The 22388-nt window shown below is 39.3% G+C and overlaps 1 protein-coding gene across 2 annotated transcripts; it reads left to right on the forward strand.

Annotated features, from left to right (window-relative positions):
- Positions 1 to 240: 240 nt before the first annotated feature.
- On the forward strand, positions 241 to 21320 carry LOC116265517 (uncharacterized). 2 transcript variants are annotated; one of them, XM_031646181.2, is made up of 8 exons: positions 241 to 413; positions 569 to 732; positions 1713 to 2010; positions 2202 to 2295; positions 3037 to 3158; positions 17635 to 17781; positions 17917 to 18015; positions 21085 to 21320. In XM_031646181.2, exons 3-8 carry the CDS (start codon positions 1918 to 1920, stop codon positions 21112 to 21114), a joined length of 585 nt encoding a protein of 194 aa, XP_031502041.1. In that variant the 5' UTR covers positions 241 to 413; positions 569 to 732; positions 1713 to 1917; the 3' UTR covers positions 21115 to 21320. The 2 variants fall into 2 exon arrangements, with proteins under 2 accessions (XP_031502041.1, XP_031502040.1); XM_031646180.2 differs by having other exon boundaries at positions 242 to 413; positions 1689 to 2010.
- The last annotated feature ends 1068 nt before the right edge of the window (positions 21321 to 22388 follow it).

A 22388-nucleotide genomic window follows, 5' to 3' on the forward strand; every position in this document is an offset into this window, starting at 1 on the left:
TACAAATCCAAATATGTGAATATCCGTGAAAATGGATAGAAATATATTTAATTTAAATTTTATCAGTTGACATCCCTGTAAATCGGTTCGTCGGTCAGCCTGGACTCCGAGTGGCTTGAACCCGTCTCAAGTTGGTCGGGTGACGGTGCATATGACGCATTGACGAAATTCGGAATCCCCCTGCTGTGAAAATCACTGTTGCAATTTAAAAATTTACAGGTAAGGCCCCGCCTCTCTGTAGTTATCCTGAGACGAACCTATTTTCGTCGGAACTGTCCCCTCTACCTTTCTCTCCAACGAACAGCCAAAAAGACTCACCGGTGTGTTCTCTCTCTCTCTCTCTCTCTGTGCAACGAACAGCCGAAAAGACTCATTGGTGTGATCACAAATCGTGTTATACCTGTTATTCTCAGGTAAGCTTTCTATTTTGTTCAGATTGTCTCTTCCAATTGGTTATAGTTTGATTTTTCTTTTATGCACGGATTTTTAAGTTGCGAAATGAAGGATTTGATCTTGGTGGTGGTTTTCTGGGACTATCTAACAGTGTCGCAAATTGGATTTTTTCCAGAAAACTGTATGATTTCCACTCTCAAGCCTAAAAGAGGAGCAGCGGGCGATCGAAGGAAGCACCATGAACGTCCCACATCCTTTTATTTCCAAAAGTGTTGCTGGTGCAACCAATAGGAAACTCTAACAGTATCCGAGATCTCGAGACTCCGTCTTTTCGTTCAGGTAATCCGGGACTTGGATCAATCATTTGTTTCTGTTAGATGGGTATTCGATAGTTTGACTCGGCATTCTGCTGGAGGGTGAATTATATGTACCTTATGCCCTTGATCTGCAAAACCCCTTGGTGAGTTGGATCACGGAAATTCGGGTCCTCGTTTTGTTCCTAGGCAACTTAGGTACCCTAAGAAACTGTATGAAGCATTACTTCCTCCCTTTTGATGTTTGGGAAATTGCCGTATATGGATATACTAGTTTCCTTCATTCATGTGCGTGAAGGATAGTCAATAGGATTTCTGGGCGATATGATGTACATAAGCATCCTTTTGTGTCTTCATCCTTGTTATAGATGTTTGCTGATTCTGTACTCACGCTACTTGCAGCATGGAAAGTCCCATCTTGAGATTGAGTTCTCTGTGTCTCGAGTCTCGACTCAGTACTGTAGTGTGCTTATGCGGAGAAAGAAAGCTTTTGATTGATACTTTGATTCGTCTTGGTCTAATGCTTAACGTAAACATGCTTTGTCAAGTTTGGCATATGGTACATAGACACCAAAAACTCAATTCAAATTTTTTTGTTAGGTTAAGGTCATCTTTTAAACTCCACATTGGACGACCAACTTTTGGCCGAAAGAAAGTCATTCTTGTTATGTCCCTTTTGCTCATTCAGCCTGAGTGTCTGTTAACAAATAGCGTACGCTTCCAACTCTGATAGCTTGATCTGCCACCTTAACTTGCTGCTACCTTTGAAGTCCTGAAGTTGCACTAAGTAGACTTAACTTTGAAGAAGCTGCCAGGCAGAAACTATCATGTGCCTTCATTCAGACACCATAATGAGCTATTTAATACGATTATTTTTTCTGCATGAAGAATGCAATAGCTGATAAGTAGTTGTCAATTAGGTGTAACAGAAATATAATACGTTATGACATATTTATTAAGTTGCTGTCCTATCTTGCTCAGGACATCCATGGGTAATCTTTTCAGCTATCTTCGCGGGCACAGTGAACCGAAGCCACTTCTGTTATCAGGTTCTGTTTCTGATTCAGAAGATGAGGAATCTGAAGTTGCTGGAAAAATATGCTATATTGCAGCTTTTGATGAGCTTGAAGAAGGCCATGTGCAATATGATACTATCATTTGGGTCCTGATATCATTGCTGCTGGTTTTAGCCTGGGGAGTTGGGCTGGTTATGCTTTTGTATTTGCCTGTTAAAAGATACATATTGCGTAAGGATTTACATTCACGAAAACTTTATGTTACTTCGGAAGAGATTGTTTACAAGGTATACCATCCTTTCATTTCTATTCTTTGGGACTTTTTTCTCCTCATTATCACTTCTATATTTTGGCATTATGTGTATATATGTGTATGTCTTCTTTCTTCCACGGGTGTGTGTGTGTAATGTGTGTACATATGAGAGGGAGAGAGAAAGAGTTCTTGCAAGCTCTTTGCTGACCTTTTTTGGTTGTGAAGGTGTCAAGACCTTCATTTCTGCCATTTTTAGGTTCCATAAAAATTGAGAAACGCATGTTTCTGCCTCTGGTCATTGGTGTCGTTATTGAGCAAGGTATGGAGCTGAACCAGTTTTGCTGTTGTTGTTTGCTTCATTTTTCTCTTTGTAGCATGAAATCTTGCACTAATCTTGGAATTATAAGAAAAAAAGGCTTTGCACCCAGTGCTGGCAGCTGGCGAGTACTTGCTGAGCCTTTGTCTAGGAATTACTCATGTGAAATCCTTCATGTTGTGCTTTAGTCATTTGAGTCGATCACATTTGAGGTTTCCGATTTTTTTTTTCTCTTTCATTAAGATTTGCCTTGATATTAGAAGATCTGCCCAAGTCCATTGGAATCAGACATCTGCAGGAGGAATTTTCCTGATGTGAGAATCCCCAATACATAAGTTTGTTTTTTCATGTTCAAGATCTCTCTCAAATACCCTAGTGATGCTCATCTTTAAGAAATAAGTTTAATTTCATAGCAATTGTGCTTTTCTGCCATAAAGAAGTGGAGTTCATTGTGGGATGTTTGATATGCCTTTTCTCTAATAATGAGAATGACTTGTCCTTTTGAATGTCTATGAATTAGTTTTTCAAAAAGCCTAATGAAAATTAGTTTCCATCTCAAGATCACATTGCTCATTTTGTTTCTTGCCCTCTCATGATTCTTATGATATGGCAATATATCCGAGGGTGGATTTTCACTCTGTTCACTACGTATAGCAATTTTGTGTTATAAGATCCCAGATTGAGCATTTGCAGGTTTGTGCAACTTGCATAAAGTTGTGAGTTCTCATCTTTATTTCATTGTAGGGTGCTTGCAGTCTATTTATGGAATCCATACATGTAGGATTGAAAGCGTAGCTTCTGGCAAAACTGCACCAGTGGATGAGTTGCAGGTTCAAGGAGTGACAAATCCAGGACAATTGCGGAAGGTAATTATCTGGTTCAAGTTTTAAATGCTTTAGCAAACCTTCTAGATTTGGTTGTAATATTTTGCAGAGGTGTGCTGAAGACCTAATAACCCCTTGTTGGGGATAGAAAACAGGATGTGTATGTGTGTGTCTATGTCACATAGGTACAGGTTTAGGTGCCAGTATGAAGCATTTTCAAAAAAGTTGGATATGAGGACACTGCCTTATATATATATGTTATTATATATATATAACTCAAAACAAGTAAAACAACTCTTTCGTGATTCAAAATTTATAGATTATGAAGAAAAACTAATGAACAATGTATGAAAGTAACAAACATACTAAAAACCTAAAATGTTTTAACTTTACTGATCCTCCTCTATCTCATGATCAAGATTAGAAGTAGCGGTAGGTTCCACGAGGTCCATATTAAGTGCATGTAAATCATATTCTCCTTCAAGATCCACGTTAATGTGCTCTTGATTAACATTCCAATACTTGGATGATCTTGAACTGCAAGTTGCAACACAAATGCATTATGATTTAAGTTAATATTTAACTTCAACCAACCAATCAACAGATTTATACGTATTAAAGATAAAAAAAAAACCTATAATCATCCAAAGTATGTGAAATTATGCATACGTTGGAACGAATATAAACTAAATCTTTTGCTCCCTTACTAATAAGTTTGTTTCTCTGGATGTAGTGAATTTGAAAACAAGTGCTCCAGTTTCTTCTGAAACATATCTCCCTCTTGTTTGATATTTCTGATTCTTGATTAGGAGGAGCAAGACCAGTACTTCTTTACAACCATATTTGTGCATAATATTGGGATTTAGGGAGTGTGCCATACCATGCAAAGTGGTATTACTTTTATTTCATCTTCTTACTAAAATTTTATGCACATGATAAAAAAAACTCAAAATCATCAAGTACAACATTCTTCTTATCATGTCTAAAAATGATGCTTTAATTTTCTCAATTATATTATCCCACATAAACTTTATGAAATATCGGGTCTTCTTTATCAACTTCTCTCAGCATCTATGAAATAGGGTTTATAAACTAAATAAAATATGTATTTTACCCATAGTAAATCATCTAAAGTACATTTTTAATTTCTTAGGCTTTGACATTGCCATCACTTTGATAAAATTCTCAGTCATTGTTAGTTACCATCAGGAATAATGCGTGTTTGACTTGTTTAAATTTTAATTATTTTGATCGTTACAATAATGGATGCAAAACGAATCTCAACAACCTTCAACAATTTCAAATCAGAATGCCTATTGAATATAGCAAGAGCATTTTGATAGTTGACAACAAAATTTTTTGATGTTTTTGACATCATGCTCAACCTTTGCGAATGTTGAACACAATTTTAACAGTATTTGAATCTTCTTTTGATGAGTGACAAATATTTTTAAATGTTAGATTAGATTTATGTTGTGCACCACACAAGGAGTCCAAAATGTGTCTATACCTAGATCACTTGCCAAATTCATTCATACATCACTGCAGATTGGAGTGATAGATTTTGGGTATCGAACTATAACCCACAACCGGTTTCAGCAAAGGAAATATTAAGAGAGAGAACAAAAAAAGTGAAATGAGGAAGGGAGGTGAGTTCTCACATTCTCAGACAGCCCATTTATATATGATTCTTCTACACAATTTACAAGAATCTAGAATGAAGCACAATTTACAAGAATCTAGAATGAAGCAATCACAATAATCTAGAGTCTAAAGTGAAGGAAACACAATAATCTAGAGTTCAGAATGAAACAATTACAAAAATTACAATCATGACTCTGCCTAGATAAATGTGATCATACATAGACATGTTGGATCTAGATTAGATTAGAGCCAACATCTTATCATCATCTCTCAAGTTGTATATGGTTCTGCACCATGTACAACTTGCCTTTTAGAGACCAGAATCATTGCTTCGTTAGGCTCTTGGTAAACAAGTCTGCTACTTGTTCATTTGTAGGAACATAAATAGGTTGAATCTCCTTGTCTTCCACCTTTGTCTAATAAAATGTTGATCAATCTCAATATGCTTTGTTCGACCATGTTGTATGAGATTAAAAGCAATGTTAATAGCGCTTTGATTATCACACATTAACATTGATAGTTTGATTTTTTCTCCAATGTCCTCTAGCAAATGTCTAACCCATGTAACTTACATTTGTATTCAGCTTCAGTGCTGGATCTTGCCACTGCCTTTTGCTTTCGACAGCTTCAAGGCACAAGGTTACGTCCAATGAAAATACAAAAACCAGAAATAAACTTTCTTTGATCGGGATCGTCAGCCCAATCTGCATCTATGAATGTCATAAGTTGATGTCCAACAGTTATATTTTCACTCTTACCATAAACTAAGCCATCTCCTGTTGTCCCTTTAAGATATCTTAATATTCTTTTGACAACATCCATGTGAGTATCTCTATGTGCATACATAAATTGAGATACTTGATTCACAACATATATAATATATGGTCTGATGAATGTAAGATATTGGAGTGCCCCAACAATGTTTTGATATTGTGCAGGATCTTTATATAACTCCCTGTCCTGAGCACTTAGTCTTTGATTTAGAACACGAGGAGTTCTAATAGGCTTACAATTAGACATACTTGTCTTTTTCAAGAGATCCAACTTGTATTTTGGTTGTGTCAATGTGAGACGATCATTATGCCTATCAATCTCCACTCCAAGAAAGAATCGTAAATCACCAAGCTCTTTCATTTTGAAGTTCTATATCATCAAAGCTTTAGTGTCTCTTATGTGTTGTTCAGAATTGCTTGTGATAACAATATCATCAACATATATAAGAAGTAAAGAAAATATGTTTTCCTTTCGATAAATGAAAAGAGAGCGATCTAGAGGACATCTTTGAAAACTACATTCTTGAATTTGCATGAAAAACTGTCAAATCATGAGCATGAGGCCTGTTTGAGTCCATAAATAAATTTTCTTAGTTTACAAACCCACGCATGAGAGTTTCCTTTCGTATATCCTATAGGTTGTTCCATATATACTTCCTCCCTCAAATTACCATGAAGAAAAGCATTCTTCACATCCATTTGATGTAGTTTCCATCCATATTCAACTGCCAACGATATAATCACACGAATCGTTTCCATTTCGATCACAGGATTGAATGTCTGATCATAATCTTGTCCATATTGCTGCGTGAAGCCTCATGCCACCAATCTTGCCTTGTATCTTTCCACACTGCCATCAGCTTTATGTTTGACTTTATAAATCCATTTCGATCCTACTACATTCTTTACTTTGCGTTTAGGAACAATTTTCCATGTCCCACATTCATGTAGTGCATCTATTTCTTCATTCATTGCCCTGTTCCAATGTGACGACTTGGATGCTTCCTCAAAAGAAGTAGGTTCATCTTGCTTTATGACTTGAGACATAAAGATCTGAAAATCTAAGGAAAGATTATCATAACTTACCCATTTATGAATGGGGTGTCGCACTCGCTCAGATCTTCTAACAAGCTGATCATCATAGACTTCGTTATGGGAAGAGGTCTTTTTGCCATCTATCCCTCTTTTCTAACGAGTGTAATCCTGTCCTGAAAATCGACATGAATAATTGTTTTCTCCTTCTTTCATAGCTGGAATGAGTTATTTGTTTCCTTCTGTTTGTGTGATATGTGGAGATCCTATCTCATCATGTGGATGAGATTTTAGACTGCCTCCTGCAAATAATTCGGCATGTACCGAAGGTCCGAAGGATCATGTGATTCCATGGGTTGAGAACTCTCATTAGAAATGTTAAAGTTGTGGTCGTCAAACACAACATTTCTTGATACTTTGATGCATCTGGTTGCAGGGTCATAACATCTGAAAGACTGAAACCTTTTTATTCATCTGCATAACCAACAAACCTGCATTGGACTGCTTTATTTTGAAATTTGTTTCTTTATGACGAGTGAATGTGAACATAGTATACACATCTGAAAACACTTAAATCATTGTAGTTTGGATTTAAACCAAAAAAATGAAGGAGATTTTGAATCCAAAACTGTCATGGGTAGACGATTTGTTGTGTACAACAATGTAAAAAGCCTCAGTCCATAGAGTAATAGGAGTATTACGATCATGCATTATACTCATACCACTTTCTACAATGTGACGATGTTTTCGTTCAGTTACCCCATTTTGTTGTGGGGTGTATGGGCATGAAATCTGTCGAGTTATCCAATTTTCTCGTAAAAGTTAATAAAGTCATGTGAAGAATATTCTCCCCCACCATCACACTGGAATTGCACAACCTTAGATGAAAACTGTGTTTGGACCATGGCATGAAATTTTCGAAAGATACTAAACACTTATGATTTTTGTTTCATGAAGTGAATCCAACTATATTGAAAATAAGAATCTATGAACAAAACATAATAGCAAGAGCCAAACAAAGAATCAGTGGGAGCTGGCCCCCATACATCAGAATAGACAATCTCGAAAGGTTCAGAAGCTTTTTTATTTATATTATGAAAAGGAAGTATATGACTCTTACATAGTTCGCAACTAGAACATTGTTTGTCATAGGAATCAAAGGATAGACGGATTTTGGAATGAGATTATCTGATGCAAGTCCAAAAACCCACAACTACAATGTCCCATACAACCATGCCATAAATCTGGCTTATTGACATCTGATTGGAGACAGTAAACTTGGAATTTTTGAAGGTGCGTTGGAAGGAAAGTATGTCAATTGAGCTGGACTTGAAGAGGACTGTAAGAAATAATGACTTTTCTTGAAGACATACATATTTCCTTGTCGTTACCCTTTAGCGAATGTTTTCATCGTTAGAAGATCCTTGACATACACAAAGGAAGAAGTAAATTCAACAAATGAGTTTATATCATCTACAAGTTTAGAAATGAAAAGAATATTCTTTTTGATATTTGAAGCAAAGGCAACATTTGACGAAGATAGTGGAAATGATGATGTTGGAACTTGGAAGTGAAATTTGTGCATTTCCAATATGTGTGATAGGATGAAAACTTCCGTCACCTATAACTATATTACTTTTACCAGAATAAGGAAAAAGATCATGTAACTTACCAGCATTTTCAATTACATGAGTAGCAGCACCTGAATCCAAATACCATTCACCTTGATCATTTTGTTTCATCGTCATCTTGGAGAGAGCAGTCATTAATATTTGTTGCATATTGGCTGGTGGGAGTTTGACGTTCTGTTCTATTTCAGGTTTATTGCTTCTGTTTTGTGGGTTGAACCAGCAATTTGTTTTGATGTGACCCTTCTTCTTAAATTAGAAACACATTGACATTCTCTTTGTTGTATTGGTCTGAAATCTTCCCGTAACACTCGGTGTTGGCAGAATACCTTGACCATTTTGTCCAATGTGTCCATGATTCATGCCTCCTTGATGAACCCCATTTCATTTTCCATGACCTGCACCACTTCAATAACTAAAACATTGTGAGTAATACCTTGGTTTGTTTCTCCTGTCGGTTGTTTCATGTTCATTTCATGTTGAACCAACTTGCCCTGAAGTTCATTGAAGGTGGGCAAGATACGCAAAACTTCAAGAGCAGTAGTGAATGCATAAAAATCTGGTCCAAGATCGCTAAGAGTTTGCTGGATTTTTTCTTTGTCGGAAACAAGGTATCCAGCAACTCCCAACTGATCAGTTATCCCTTTTACACGTCCAAAATATTCCATAATTGACATGACCCTTTACTGAGATTTTGAAATTCCTTCTTCAGATATAGAATATGTGCCTCTGAAATCTAAGAATAGGTTTCGGTAAGTCTGACCCATAACTATCCTGCGGTGCAGTCATCAGAAAGAGAAGTCAACACTTCTTTGAGAGAGTGTTGATGTGATATATGCAACAAGACTTTGATCTCGTTTCATCCATGTTACAAATTCAGGATTACGAATTTCCTAAGTGGAAATTGTCTCCCCTCTCTCATTCTTCATGTCTTGTTAGATGAATTGTGGTGGGATTGGAATGGAACCATCAAGATGCCCGTAGATCTTGACTTCTTATGAAAAGAATGATCTGACTTTTCCAAGTAAGGTAGTTGGAGTGGTTCAGATTTTCAGAAATAATGTGTGGTAAGAAGTTGGATGACATACTGGATTGGGAGAGAATATCCATGAGAATTCATATATCTATTAACTTAGATATATACTAAGTACTAACAGAAATATAAGAATGTTGTCAATTTAGATGAAGAGTTAGGAGCTGAATGTTAGAATGGGTATAAGAGAAAGCCAATCAGGAGATTTCAAGTCTGTTCAGGCATTCTCTTTGGTAGAACCAACCAAACCTTGCTCTAACCAACCAAACCTTGCTCTAATACCATGATAGATATTGGTTATCGAACTATAACCCATGATCAGTTTCAGCAAATGAAATGTTAAGAGAGAACAAGAAAAGAGAAATGAGGAAGGGAGGTGATTCTCACATTCTCACGCAGCCCTTTATATAATGATCCTTCTACACAATTTACAAGAATCTAGAAAGAAGCAATCACAATAATCTAGAGTCTAGAGTGAAGCAAACACAATAATCTAGAGTCTAGAATGAAACAATTACAAAAATTACAATCATGACCCTGCCTAGATAAATGTGACCAGACGTAGTTAGACATGTTGGATCTGGATTAGATTAGACCCAACATCTTATCATGGAGCGTGATCAGTAATAATGTGCACAACATTATTTTAATCTACTTCTTTATAACTTCTATAAACAACCCCTTTAAATATTCAACATCTTTACTGTCTTTAGATGCATCAACACACTTAAAAAAAATGGTTCATTAAGCCAATAAGCAATATGGCCATTAAGCAATATTGTAACAGTCGTATTCGCTTGTTATATGGCCACTTACACTTGCAATCATCTTTCCTTTATCATTCATTATAATTTACTTTTGAAAAACTATAACTGAAAATAAAATTTCTAGTAGAACGCAAATAAGTAAGACATAACAAAGATCATAGAAATTGTGATCATTAAGAATCTAAGTTTTGCTGTCTGATTGTTTCACATGGTTGGAAAATCACATTTGAACTATATAGTAGATTAGTAGTAATACTTTACATTATCTGCTTGTTAAGGGGTGCAGGATAGAATCTCAAGAAATAGGGAAAAATTTGTGCATAAGTGGGCAATGTTGCATTCGTTTCTAATTTTCTAGATTTTTCATTTGACCAACAATTAAGAAACTGCAATAAAGGAGATATCTAGCTTCAGCATATTAGTCCACGAGATCATCTGTCTTTGAATTTTGAAACCAAGCCTCAACATTTTTCCTTACTATAGCACCTATCTAAACAGAGCCAGGCTGATTTAGAAAGGTTGAGCAAAATTTAATATGTCTGCCCTACTAGAATGACACCAAGGTATGCATATAAAAGGTAAAAAATATAAGCACTAATAATATACGGCAATAACAACATGGTATGCATATACAATTATAAATTTAAAAGAAAAAAAAACACTAACAATACACAACACAGTGTGCATATAAATTTAAAAATAAATAAAATAAAATCTTCGATAGAACACACAAAAAAATGCATTAAAGAATGTACACAATTGACATAATCAACGTCTAATGCACAAACCCTACTGATATCAAACTGTTTTACGTAACTGAAAAAAAACCCAGATTCCAGACGAGAAAATAATGCAGTATCATCGTTTCAACAATCCCAGTCACGAGAGGACATGAAAAACTCGTCAGACATTCAATGCCTTGATGGAAAAGTAAAAATAGGTGTTGCTAGAAAAAAAAAACTACACCCACAAATGCTTCAAGATGGTAAAAAGGAAAGGGTACCTGAAAAATTACTAGACCTAGCACCGGTCGCCAGAAAAAATTGACAGAAAACTTCAGGGAAATCAGTGGCTGCAATACAGGTCGCCTAGAGCCCTCACTTTGTTGAGGGCCCTCATTTTACGTGTACATACCCAGTAACATTTAAAAAAAAAAACCCTAAATTTCTGGACAAAAAAAAGACAGTCAATGGATTTTGAAAATGGTTATATATGGCCATGGTACATTGACTGTACCCAATATCATTTGACGTGTGTCCAGGCAATGTCAGGTGTCATGTCAGTACCCGTACTGGCATCATGCCCAACTCACATGGGCACTGCACCATTTGATCTGTACGCTTGACATAGGTGTGTGTGCCATGAGACTGAATCCAAGATCTTTTATTGATAGAGAGGGTTGTGTCTTTCTTGAGTCCCTGGAGGTTTCTGCCAAGGCAAGCAATTACTGAACTTTGAGTCTGATTTAACATGGAGCTCTCTTTAAATCCATAGATCTGGCAAACTGTGGATTTGAGAACCATTGATTGGATCTTGAGCCAAATGAGGGGAGGGGTCTGAATTGACACCCATGGTGTAATCCTTTCAACTTCCACACAGAGGATTGCACATCCTTGTTGGAAATCAAGGATATAAAATCCTAGTATCTAAGATCCTAAGATCTCATATCACCTCAGATATAAAATTTGAAGTAACCAAACACCCCAAGTGATTCTACTGATATCTTCTCTGCCTTTTCTCCCTTCTATAACACACTAATGCAATGTGGCTTATCTCTAGGGCTGTTAATTTGACAGAATGGCTTATCAGGTGAAAACATAAGCTGAAGAGGGAGAATGGGATTGCTGAGGTTCCATGTTAAGATTCTTAAATGTTAGAATATGTTGTTGTGGGAACCGGGTCCATATCTGGACCCGGTTCTATGGGGCGCGGGTACCGAGGTGGGCTCGGTACCCTAGGCGGCTTCTCCTCTCTCCCTCTTTATATTGTCACTTATGTTTAAGTGTTGAATAAGTGAAATATAATTTTCTCTCTCCTAGGGTTGCGGTGAGCCCCTAGGTCAGAGCTTCCCCGTGGTTTTTCACCTCTCTCTGAGGTTTTCCACGTATATTGTGTGTTCGTTCTCTACTCTCTCTTTGTGGTTCGTGTTTCTACATGGTATCAGAGCCAGCGAAGTTGGAGAAGCGTTTCTTTCCCGAGGATCGTCAAGTTTTTTCGTCGCCCGACGCCGTTGAAGTTCCGGCGCCGCTGCTGCCCTTGTGACGTTTCCCTCTGTTGCGCCGTCGCCTGCTCTGCCGCCATCGTCCTCTGTTCCGCCGCCGCCGTCCTCTGTTCCGCTGCCGTCCTCTGTTCCGCCGTCCTCTGTTGCGCCTCCGCAGTCCTCCGTTCGGCCCGTTCTTGGTTTTTTGCCACCGTGGGTGGCCTCTGTGTTGCGCCGTCGCCTGCCTTTCTTCGCCGCTGCCTCATTCCCGCCGCCGTCGCCACTGCCTCATACCCGTCGCCGCTGTGCCTCTTGTTGTTGTGTGCTTGTTTGTGATGGAAGAAGCGATGGGGACTCAAAAAGATGTCGTTCTTGACGCGGGCAACGCCTCCAAGACTGAGAACTTGCCGATCCAGGTCACCTCCATCCGTCTGACCAAGGACAATTACCTATCTTGGTCTGCCGCTCTCGAGATTGGGATTACTAACCGTGGGCGTCTCTCTTACATCACTGGCAACAAACCTGCGCCCATCAAATCTGATCCTCAATGAGCGACGTGGGCGTTGGAGGACAGCCAAGTGAAGGTGTGGATTATCAGCTCCGTGTCCTCTGATATCCAGCCCCTCATTCTGCGGAAGCCGACCTCTTTTGATATGTGGACTGTGCTTGCAAAGATGTATGGTCGCAAGAAGAGACATCTACGCACTTATCAGATTAAACGCAGTATTTACTCCTTGACACAGGGTAATTTGTCTGTTGCTGCCTTCTATGCTGCCCTGAAGACCAAATGGGAGGAGCTAGATTATCATGTGACTGATGAGTGGAAGTGCGGTTCAGATCATTCCCTCTACTGGGAAAAGGAATGGATGGACCGTACGTTTCTGTTTCTGGGAGGCCTGCGGGATGAATTTGAGTCTATTCGTAGCCAGATTCTTAATGGTGATGAGATTCCGGGGATAGAGGAAGTATATGCTCATGTTGAGTCTGAAGAACAACGTCGCCAGGTGATGCATCTTGACACCGGTCATGGCCCTTCTGCCTTTGTCAGCCGTGCCTCAGGGACTGGGCAGCGTCCTGCCCGGCATTGCACTCATTGCAACAAGTTGGGGCATTCGGTGGATTTCTGTTGGGATCTTCATCCCGAGAAGAGACTGGTCAGAGGTCGTCCTCCCTCTGGCAAGCGTAGTCCTTCTGTGTCTGATTCCAGTCAGAGTAATTCTTCTAGTGGTGCAAAGTCCAAGCTGTCCCCTGCTCAACTCAAGGAGCTGCAGGCGTACATCAGCCGCCTATCTACTACCCCTGAGGAGTCCTCCACGTCTGAAGGGGCTCAGCTAGCCCAAGCCCTCGTTGCCTCGACTGATCAAGGTAATCCTCCTCTTGGTGATTGGATTGTTGATAGTGGAGCCACTCACCACATGACAGGGGACTCTAAACTCTTTCAAGAATATCAACTTTCCTCTGGCAAGCAACGCGTGTCTATGGCAGATGGGTCTTCTATCTCTGTGGCTGGGAAAGGGAGCTTGTCCCTGTTGAACAAATACCGTCTCCACAATGCCCTGCATGTTCCAAATATTCCTGTGAACTTACTCTCTGTCAGCAGTATTACTAAAGAATTAAACTGTAATCTGATTTTCTCTGCTGATCACTGTTCCCTGCAGGACTTGGTGACGGGGAAGAAGATTGGGATTGGTTCGGTTACTGATGGGCTCTACAGGCTGCCGGTACAAGTTGCTTCAGCATTGATTTCTGCCACGAGTGGTCACTTGTCTGGTGTGAACGATAGATCTACTGTTCTGCGATGGCACGAGCGTCTTGGACATCTCCCCTTCCAGTTAATAAAGAAGTTGTTTCCTCATTTGTTTGCTTCTGTCTCCATTGACTCCTTCGCTTGTGAAGTGTGTCAATTGGCTAAACATGTCAGGGCTTCGTACCCTATTTCATTGAATAAAACCACTCATCCGTTTGCCTTAGTTCATTCCGATGTTTGGGGTCTTTCTGGAGTACCCACGTGTGGTGGTTGTCACTATTTTTTGACGCTTATTGATGATTACTCTAGATGTACGTTCGTGTACTTGTTGCGAGAACGTAGTGAGGTTCCAGCAGTTGTGAAAAACTTTGTTGCCTTTGTTGAGACTCAATTCCATACTACTGTTCAAGCTTTCCGTACGGATAATGCAAGGGAATATGTCTCTCAATCCCTTGATGAATTCTTTAAAGGCAAGGGTATTGTTCATGAAACCTCTTGTAGTTATACCCCACCTCAAAATGGTATAGCTGAACGTAAAAATCGTCATCTATTGAATGTTACCCGGGCCATTATGTTCCAACGTCATGTCCCGAAGCGGTATTGGGGTGATGCACTTCTCACTAGTGCACATCTCATTAACCGTATGCCTACTAGGGTGTTGGATGGTCAGTCTCCTTATTCTACCCTGTGGCCCACTCAGAATCCGTGGCCTCTTACTCCTCGTGTCTTTGGGTGCAGTTGTTTTGTACATAATCATAGCCCTACTCTCAAAAAACTTGATCCCCGGTCTATTAAAGGAGTTTTCTTGGGGTACTCTTCCACTCAGAAGGGGTATAAATGTGTGGATCCCACTACTTCCAAAGTGTATGTTTCGAGGGATGTCACATTTCATGAACATGAATCGTATTTTCCGGTGAATCCTCTTCAGGGGGAGTGTCTTGGGAACAAAGGGGAAGAGTATTCCTCTAATCAGCTGATTCAGTTTATGGAGTTTTTGGATTACAAGGTTAGTCCCAGTGTGATTGACACGGTCACGGTCAGAAATGAGAAGGGCAGTCATATGGAAGGGGTCACGGTGGATGCTCAGCCCACTGTTGCCCGGGATCACTTGTTTGGCCAGGTTTATGTCAGAAAAGAGAAAGCTATAGTGGAAGATGTTGGTGATGAGGATAGAACTAATCCCAATCCTGTGATCTCCCCGGATGACCCAAGTCCATCGAATGAAGAGCTCCCCATTGCTTTGCGCAAAGGCACCAGGTCATGTACTTCTCACCCTATTCAGAGATTTGTTTCTTATGCTAAGCTCAGTACAAATTACAAATGTTTTATCACAACCTTATCCAAAGTTGTTATTCCCAGGTCGGTGGATGATGCTAAGGATGATCCCAAGTGGTTACATGCTATGACGGAGGAGATGGGTGCGTTAGCTAAGAACAAAACATGGGAAGTTGTTGATATCCCTAAAGGGACACACTTAGTTGGCTCTAAGTGGGTTTACAACGTGAAGTACAAACCTGATGGCACTGTAGATCGATATAAAGCTCGTCTGGTTGCAAAGGGGTTCAGCCAGAAGTATGGGATCGACTATCTTGAGACCTTTGCCCCTGTTGCAAAGTTGAAGACCGTGAGGGTTATTCTTGCTCTTGCTGTGCACAGGAAGTGGCGCATGGACCAGCTTGATGTTAAAAATGCGTTCTTGAACGGCCATCTGGAGGAAGAAGTCTATATGAGCATGCCTCCCGGGTATGTTCAAGAGGGAAAATGTTGTCACCTCAAGAAAGCTTTGTATGGCTTGAAGCAGTCGCCTAGAGCTTGGTTTGAGAGACTAAGGATCGTTATAAAGTCTACTGGGTACAAGCAAGGAAATTGAGATCATACCCTATTCATAAAGCAGCAGAGAGATGGTCTGGTGAGTCTTCTCCTTGTCTACGTTGATGATATGATTGTCACTGGCAGTGATGAAGAAGAAAACAGAAAGATGAAGGAGAGATTAGCTAAAGAATTCGACCTCAAGGATCTGGGTAAGCTGAGATACTTTCTGGGGATAGAGATTGCTCGATCAGAGACAGGGCTGGTTATGAATCAAAGGAAGTATACTCTTGACTTACTAAAGGAGACAGGTAAACTTGGTTGTAGGTCCTATCTTACTCCTATGGAGTCGGGGACTAAGATAAGTATCAAGACGGGCACTATTCTGGATGAGGAAGGAAAAGGGCGATATCAGAGGCTAGTCGGTAAGCTTATCTATCTTACTCTAACTCGCCCTGATATCACGTATACGGTAAATGTGCTAAGTCAATTTATGCATGCTCCCACGGATTGTCACTGGAAGAGTGCAGAAAGAGTGTTGGGATATCTAAAGAATGACCCAGGAAAAGGACTGCTGTATACTCTACAAGACAAACTTACTATTGAGGGCTACTCAGATGCAGATTGGGCAGGTTGCACTGACACAAGGAGGTCCACTACAGGGTATTGTATCTTTCTTGGAGGTAACCTAGTTGTTTGGAGAAGTAAGAGGCAAGAAGTATGTTCGAGGTCTAGTGCTGAGGCTGAGTACAGGGCTGTTGCAATGGGGTTACAGAGATGCTGTGGCTGAAGATTCTTTTGACTGATATCGGTGTGGAACTGGGAGATAAAATGAAGATGTACTGTGACAACAAGTCTGCGATTAATCTTGCCAATAATCCAGTTCTACATGACAGGACCAAACATGTGGAGATTGACCGTCATTTTATCCGGGAACGCATTGACTCAAAGGAGCTGATTCTGCCATATATGAAGTCTGAAGATCAAATTGCAGACGTCCTAACTAAAGGGCTTTGTACTTCTTCATTCGAAAAGAATGTTAGCAAGCTTGGCATGTTTGACATGTATGCCAAGCTTGAGGGGGAGTGTTAGAATATGTTGTTGTGGGAACCGGGTCCATATCTGGACCCGGTTCTATGGGGTGCGGGTACCGAGGCGGGCTCGGTACCCTAGGCGGCTTCTCCTCTCTCCCTCTTTATATTGTCACTTATGTTTAAGTGTTGAATTAAGTGAAATATAATTTTCTCTCTCCTAGGGTTGCGGTGAGCCCCTAGGTCAGAGCTTCCCCGTGGTTTTTCACCTCTCTCTGAGGTTTTCCACGTAGGTTTTCCACGTATATTGTGTGTTCGTTCTCTACTCTCTCTTTGTGGTTCGTGTTTCTACATTAAATAGAAGAGAAAAGGCTACTGGGCTTATAAGAAGTTTGATGGTTTTCTTTTGTCTTTCCGGCAAACCCACGTTTGATACTTCATATAGGTTATCCATGGTATCCTCTCCATAGAAGCTATATGAGGCAAACCAAAAGCAAGAAGATGATTTCTCCCTGTTTAACAAAGCTCTCATATAGCTTTCCCAGGTTTTTGGATGAAGACTTGCCCCTCTGACTGAAACTCCAAGCAAAAAGCCATTATGGCCCTCACCCTGTTTAATTTGTCGAGGTATCAAGCATGCCCTGAATGTAAGTCTCATTCCAATTGTAGTTGTTGGAGTGTTGTAAAATCAGTTTTCCACCTTTTATCTGCAATTTGCATAACGGTTTTATTCTCAAAAGGGGTCTTACTTCATTATAAAAATCTTAAAACTATGCATTTCTAGTGTCTATTCCTACTTTGACCTAATTGTTAGCTAGATTTCCTGTGTAGTAATTTCTTTCTCCGTATTTTAGGTGATTATGGTGGAAGCTGCAAGGTCCATCCAAGGAGTTGGGAGATATGGAAAGCCCTCAACAGGTGAAGCAGACAATGTTATCGTACAGAGTGGATCCGTAAATGAAGCTTCCTCATTAGGCAGATCATTGGCTTCAAGTATGAAGGTAAAATAAATTTGGATGCATAACCTGAAAATCTCTTTCCGTCTTCATTGTCTGGATCGGTGATGGGTCCATGCGAATACAACCATAAATGCCCTGAGAGTCATAAAACAGTACTTAGCTTCCTTGAATATGCAGATGACAGCATCACCACCGTATCCATGTCTGGAGCCCATGGCATCAATCCGTAGCGAACTCATGCTAAACAAACTTGAAGAAATAGAGCACTCTGTGAAGGTATGCATTATTAAGGGGACATTTGTTTCTGATAATGTGGCAAAATCAGTCTTGACCGTTCATTTGTGCATATTTTAAAGTCTACTAATGCATGTGTTGTCACTTGTCAATTTATTTTCTTTGGAGGCATTTTGACTACGATATGTGTATTCAGTTGTCGGGACTAAAAAGGTCCCTGCTTGGTGTTAAAATGTTGTCCTGCCTTAGAAGATTTGGAATCCTTCTCTTGAACATCAGAGAATAACTAGTCACAGGGTCAATGAAGAATTGGGAGTCTCTGTATGGCATGTCTGATAACTCTTTTGTTACTTTTCATGTACACTTTTCGTTTTAGTACTATTACCCATGCATCTGATTTTTGGCATCTTACTACGTCCATTAGTTGCCTGACTTCCACCATTGAGGGCCTTGATCCAAGGCTAGTGCAGCCTTTACTTCACCAGTTACTGATTTCTATTACCTCTTTCTCTCTCTCTCTGCTCTCTCCTCTTCGTCTTCTTCTTCTAATCTGATGGTTCTATTCATTCTACTATTTTAATGTTCTAAATTCCACCATCTGGTTATGTGAAAATTGTTGTCCGAATAACCATCTTAGAAAACCAAAACCACCATATTCTACAAGTTCATGGAGTTCTAAAATAAGGAATTTCTAGGCGTGCTTCTAAAAAGCCAATTGAAATGTTTTTCCCAATTTAACAGAAAAGAGAATTTGAGAGCCTTCAGCAGCTTGGTTTTCTGCCCATTGAGAAATGTGGCCTTGGTTGCCGATTTACTAATTTTATTAGGTTCTCATAAAATTTGCAGATGAAGAATTGCTGCTTTCTGCACTTCCCTCAAATGATGAAAGGATAGGATGCTTTACAGTTCTTATTTCTGAGTTATTCGAAGTAAAATAATTGTAGAACTTCCAGGACATAAACTTTTTGCCGCAGTAGCCTGAATCTCCTTGCCATAATCAGTAGCATGTCCTGGGAAACTAGACTTACTTTCATCAATGTATCCATCTATCACACAAGCCGCCAAAAATCACTGCAGTCCACAAGCAAATATCTCATGCATTCTTTCAAATTCTTTATGTGTGCATCCTCTGAATCACATGATCATGAACAAAAAGGTCGACCATTGGAAAATAAGTAGGTTTCCATAATTATGGTGTTGGGTATATTTTTATGACAAATCACTGTAAGACTGCACCTTGAAAGAGGTGATGTTGAAGAAAGAATCTGAGGGAAGAGAAGCTGCATACAGAATAGCCATCCCTAGTCATTGTCGGGGAAATCAGCAGACATAGTGGTGCACAACCATTTCACAAACACAAATTTATCCAAAACACAAGCATTTATTGAAATTTGAAAAGAACAAATGGAGAATGTACCACACAATATCGCTAACCAGAATTCACTGGGAAAAACGGGATGGGATCTGCCACTAGAGCTTCACACAGAGAAAGAAAGAGACAACTCATTATAGGATTACCGTGACCCCCTATCAAGTGAGACATCTTGAACAAGTCACTCCACTTTGGACCAATTTTTAGTGCTATGCAATTTGGATCGACTCAAAATCCTTGTTTTGTTAATGGAGTAACGCCTAGTGAGACCAAGATGTTAGATTGCAGGGCAATAAAAAAAAAGGCTTTTTGAAGCATCCCCACATGGTGGAGCATGGCCCAATAGTGGAATCGTTTAGTTTATATCATAAAATCATAAGTGAAGTGATCCCCATAAAAGATTTCTGGTCTAATTGTGTGCTATCAAATGCTTGGTTCTAATTCTGTAAACCAAACCTATACCCATAGAAATAGAAGAGTGGACAAACGTCGATACATTTCTTTCATTAAATAAGACCAAGATCAATTCATTGTTTTAGAGATATGAATTTTGATTGTTGTTTTACAAAAAGGTGATGAATCTAGGTCTGGAGATTCATAACTCTTCCAAACCCAGAAGACCCTAACCTTCTTGCATAAAGTATGAATTAGTAGAATTCAAATGGTGAGCCAATTGGAGTAGATTCAAATGCAAAAACAAAAATAGTATTGTACAAAGAAAAATTACTGTTTTACTACCTACTTTGTTAGTCCAGTTATATGAATACAATTTAACACCAGAACTTACGAAAGAGTTTCTTTTTCCTCTGGCTTTTCTTTTCCACATATCCATGACTAGGTCTTAGATCCATGCCACTTGCTACTATCTGGTTGGGCCAGGTTGGAGGTTTGTTTAGTGTCATGTTATTATGTTGGCTTTGATTGGGTGCGATTAGATATACCTAAGGTGCACCAATAGTTCTTTCATCTTCAGCAGTAAAAGAAGAAAAAGGTCGTATGTCATTCAATATTGGAAAAATGCCTATTGGATGGAATAGATTTTTATTTTAATTTGATATCCCTAGGGATCACTTGTACATGCTGCAATGCATTTATACTATATATGGGCCGCTGGGCCATAGGCTGACAAAATGACAAAATTCTACAAAGCATACAATACATCAATCAAATAATGTATTTATAGGTATAGGGCTATACAAACTTGAACCATAGACCTTCTTGGTAAAACAGAGCATATGCCTTGCATAGGAGAATCAGCAACAGGGAATCAGGAGAGATAGGTATTGTGCCAGGACAACTTGGGCACAGTTTTTTTGAGCCTGAAATGGGGATGGCTTGTCCACTTTCCCAGGGTTGTACGACAAGGTTTTGTTAATATTTGGTATAGCTGGACTAAATGACTCTTGTTCATGCCGTTCATGAAAACAAGTCTGACAGTCCTCAGATCCCTGTACATGACATGTTGTCCGATTAAAACATTGAAAACCTTGTTACTATCTGATTGTTGCAAATATTCTGTGCCTTGCTGTCGTGGGATATTGTTGTTACTGCTACTATGCTATTATCATGTGGGTATTACTTTTGCTTGAGCACCTTTTTTCCGGGTAGTGTGGACTGCAGCTTGCATCCATGGGATAGCCAAAGTCCTGAATGAGAAAGTTGTGTGCTTTTTCCTCCTGCGTCAATACATCTTAGGGTTAACCCCTTATCTAATGTAAAATTTTCTGTTTTTGTTTCAGAAAATTGAATCATTACTTGAAGGCTCTTAGGAAACATTGGAGGGGGGTTGGTTGATATTGAAGATTAGTTGTACCATCACTATTTTTGTATATCTCAGTTATATTGTGTTTTATTACCAAGGCGATGTAATTCATTTATGTTTCTTCATCTCTCATACAAACAAGGTATCTCTATTAGCATAGTGGAGGGCCATCCAGAATGCTGATTGTATCACAAGTGTGATAGATATTTGCCATTTTTTTGGTTCGGAAGCCTAGTGGCCTGTCCTTCGAATTATCCATCGGTGCTAAAAGAAAAACCAGTGAACCACTTTTGGGGATGAAATTGGGGCAAGCGGAGTGGAACTTTTCAGATATCTGATCTGGAAGACTAGTTTTTGGACGATGATCAACGATACAAGGTGCAAATATGAATTTGGGTCAGATTTGAATTTTTTAGTTTGGACTTTTTAAAATTTTATTTGGAAGCAGTCAATCATAAATAACAGGCCTTGAAGGACAGTGTGTAGCTAGTTAGGCTGGGGTTGTGTAGGTACCCTATTGCCAGTTAAATTCTCATGGGCACCACACTCTTGGGCTTCCAGTCTATGTCACCTGGGTACGAGTACGGGTGCTGGTACGGGTACGGGAAAACGAGTACTGGTACGGCGTTTTTGAAATTTATGGTACGGGTACGGTGTAAATTTTATGCAATAAAGTTAATTTTTTAATTAAAAAATTATAAATTTTGAAGAGAAAAAACACCATATCATAAAAACGAACCTTCACGATGACTTACAATACATGAAAAGTGGAAACATTGTTATATATTAGTTTCCTGTTTCAGACAGGACTAAAGAAGCTTCTTTATAACTTATAAAGAAACTTCTTTAGTCCTGTATCGAAAAAATCTGGAATAAAAAACTAACATATAAGAATATTTTCGCTCACTATGCTTGTAAGTTGGTGGTGGGAGACCTCAACGGGTGAGAAGAGTTTGGTTTTAAAACATTTTTTTCGGGTAAACTTGGTTTGGATCTGGTTTTGACCCCCAGTGCAATCTTGGACCCTATGGGCATGGGAAGGAGGCACCCACTCTGGTTCCTGGTGGTGAAATTATTCCCCTAACTGTGAAGTGGAAATGTGGCTTTTGCATGTACCATTCCACGGGAACAAATACTATGGATCCTACTTTAGTTTTGCGTTCAGCTCTAGATCATCAGATTATGTTTGGATTTTGATTTAGATGTGGATCGTTGTTGGGGTTTTGAACTCAGATTCAGATCAAACAGGATTAGAACTATCTGTTCGATGTTTCTCGGGTA

This window comes from Nymphaea colorata, chromosome 12 (assembly GCF_008831285.2).
Source record: "Nymphaea colorata isolate Beijing-Zhang1983 chromosome 12, ASM883128v2, whole genome shotgun sequence".
NCBI lineage: Eukaryota > Viridiplantae > Streptophyta > Magnoliopsida > Nymphaeales > Nymphaeaceae > Nymphaea > Nymphaea colorata.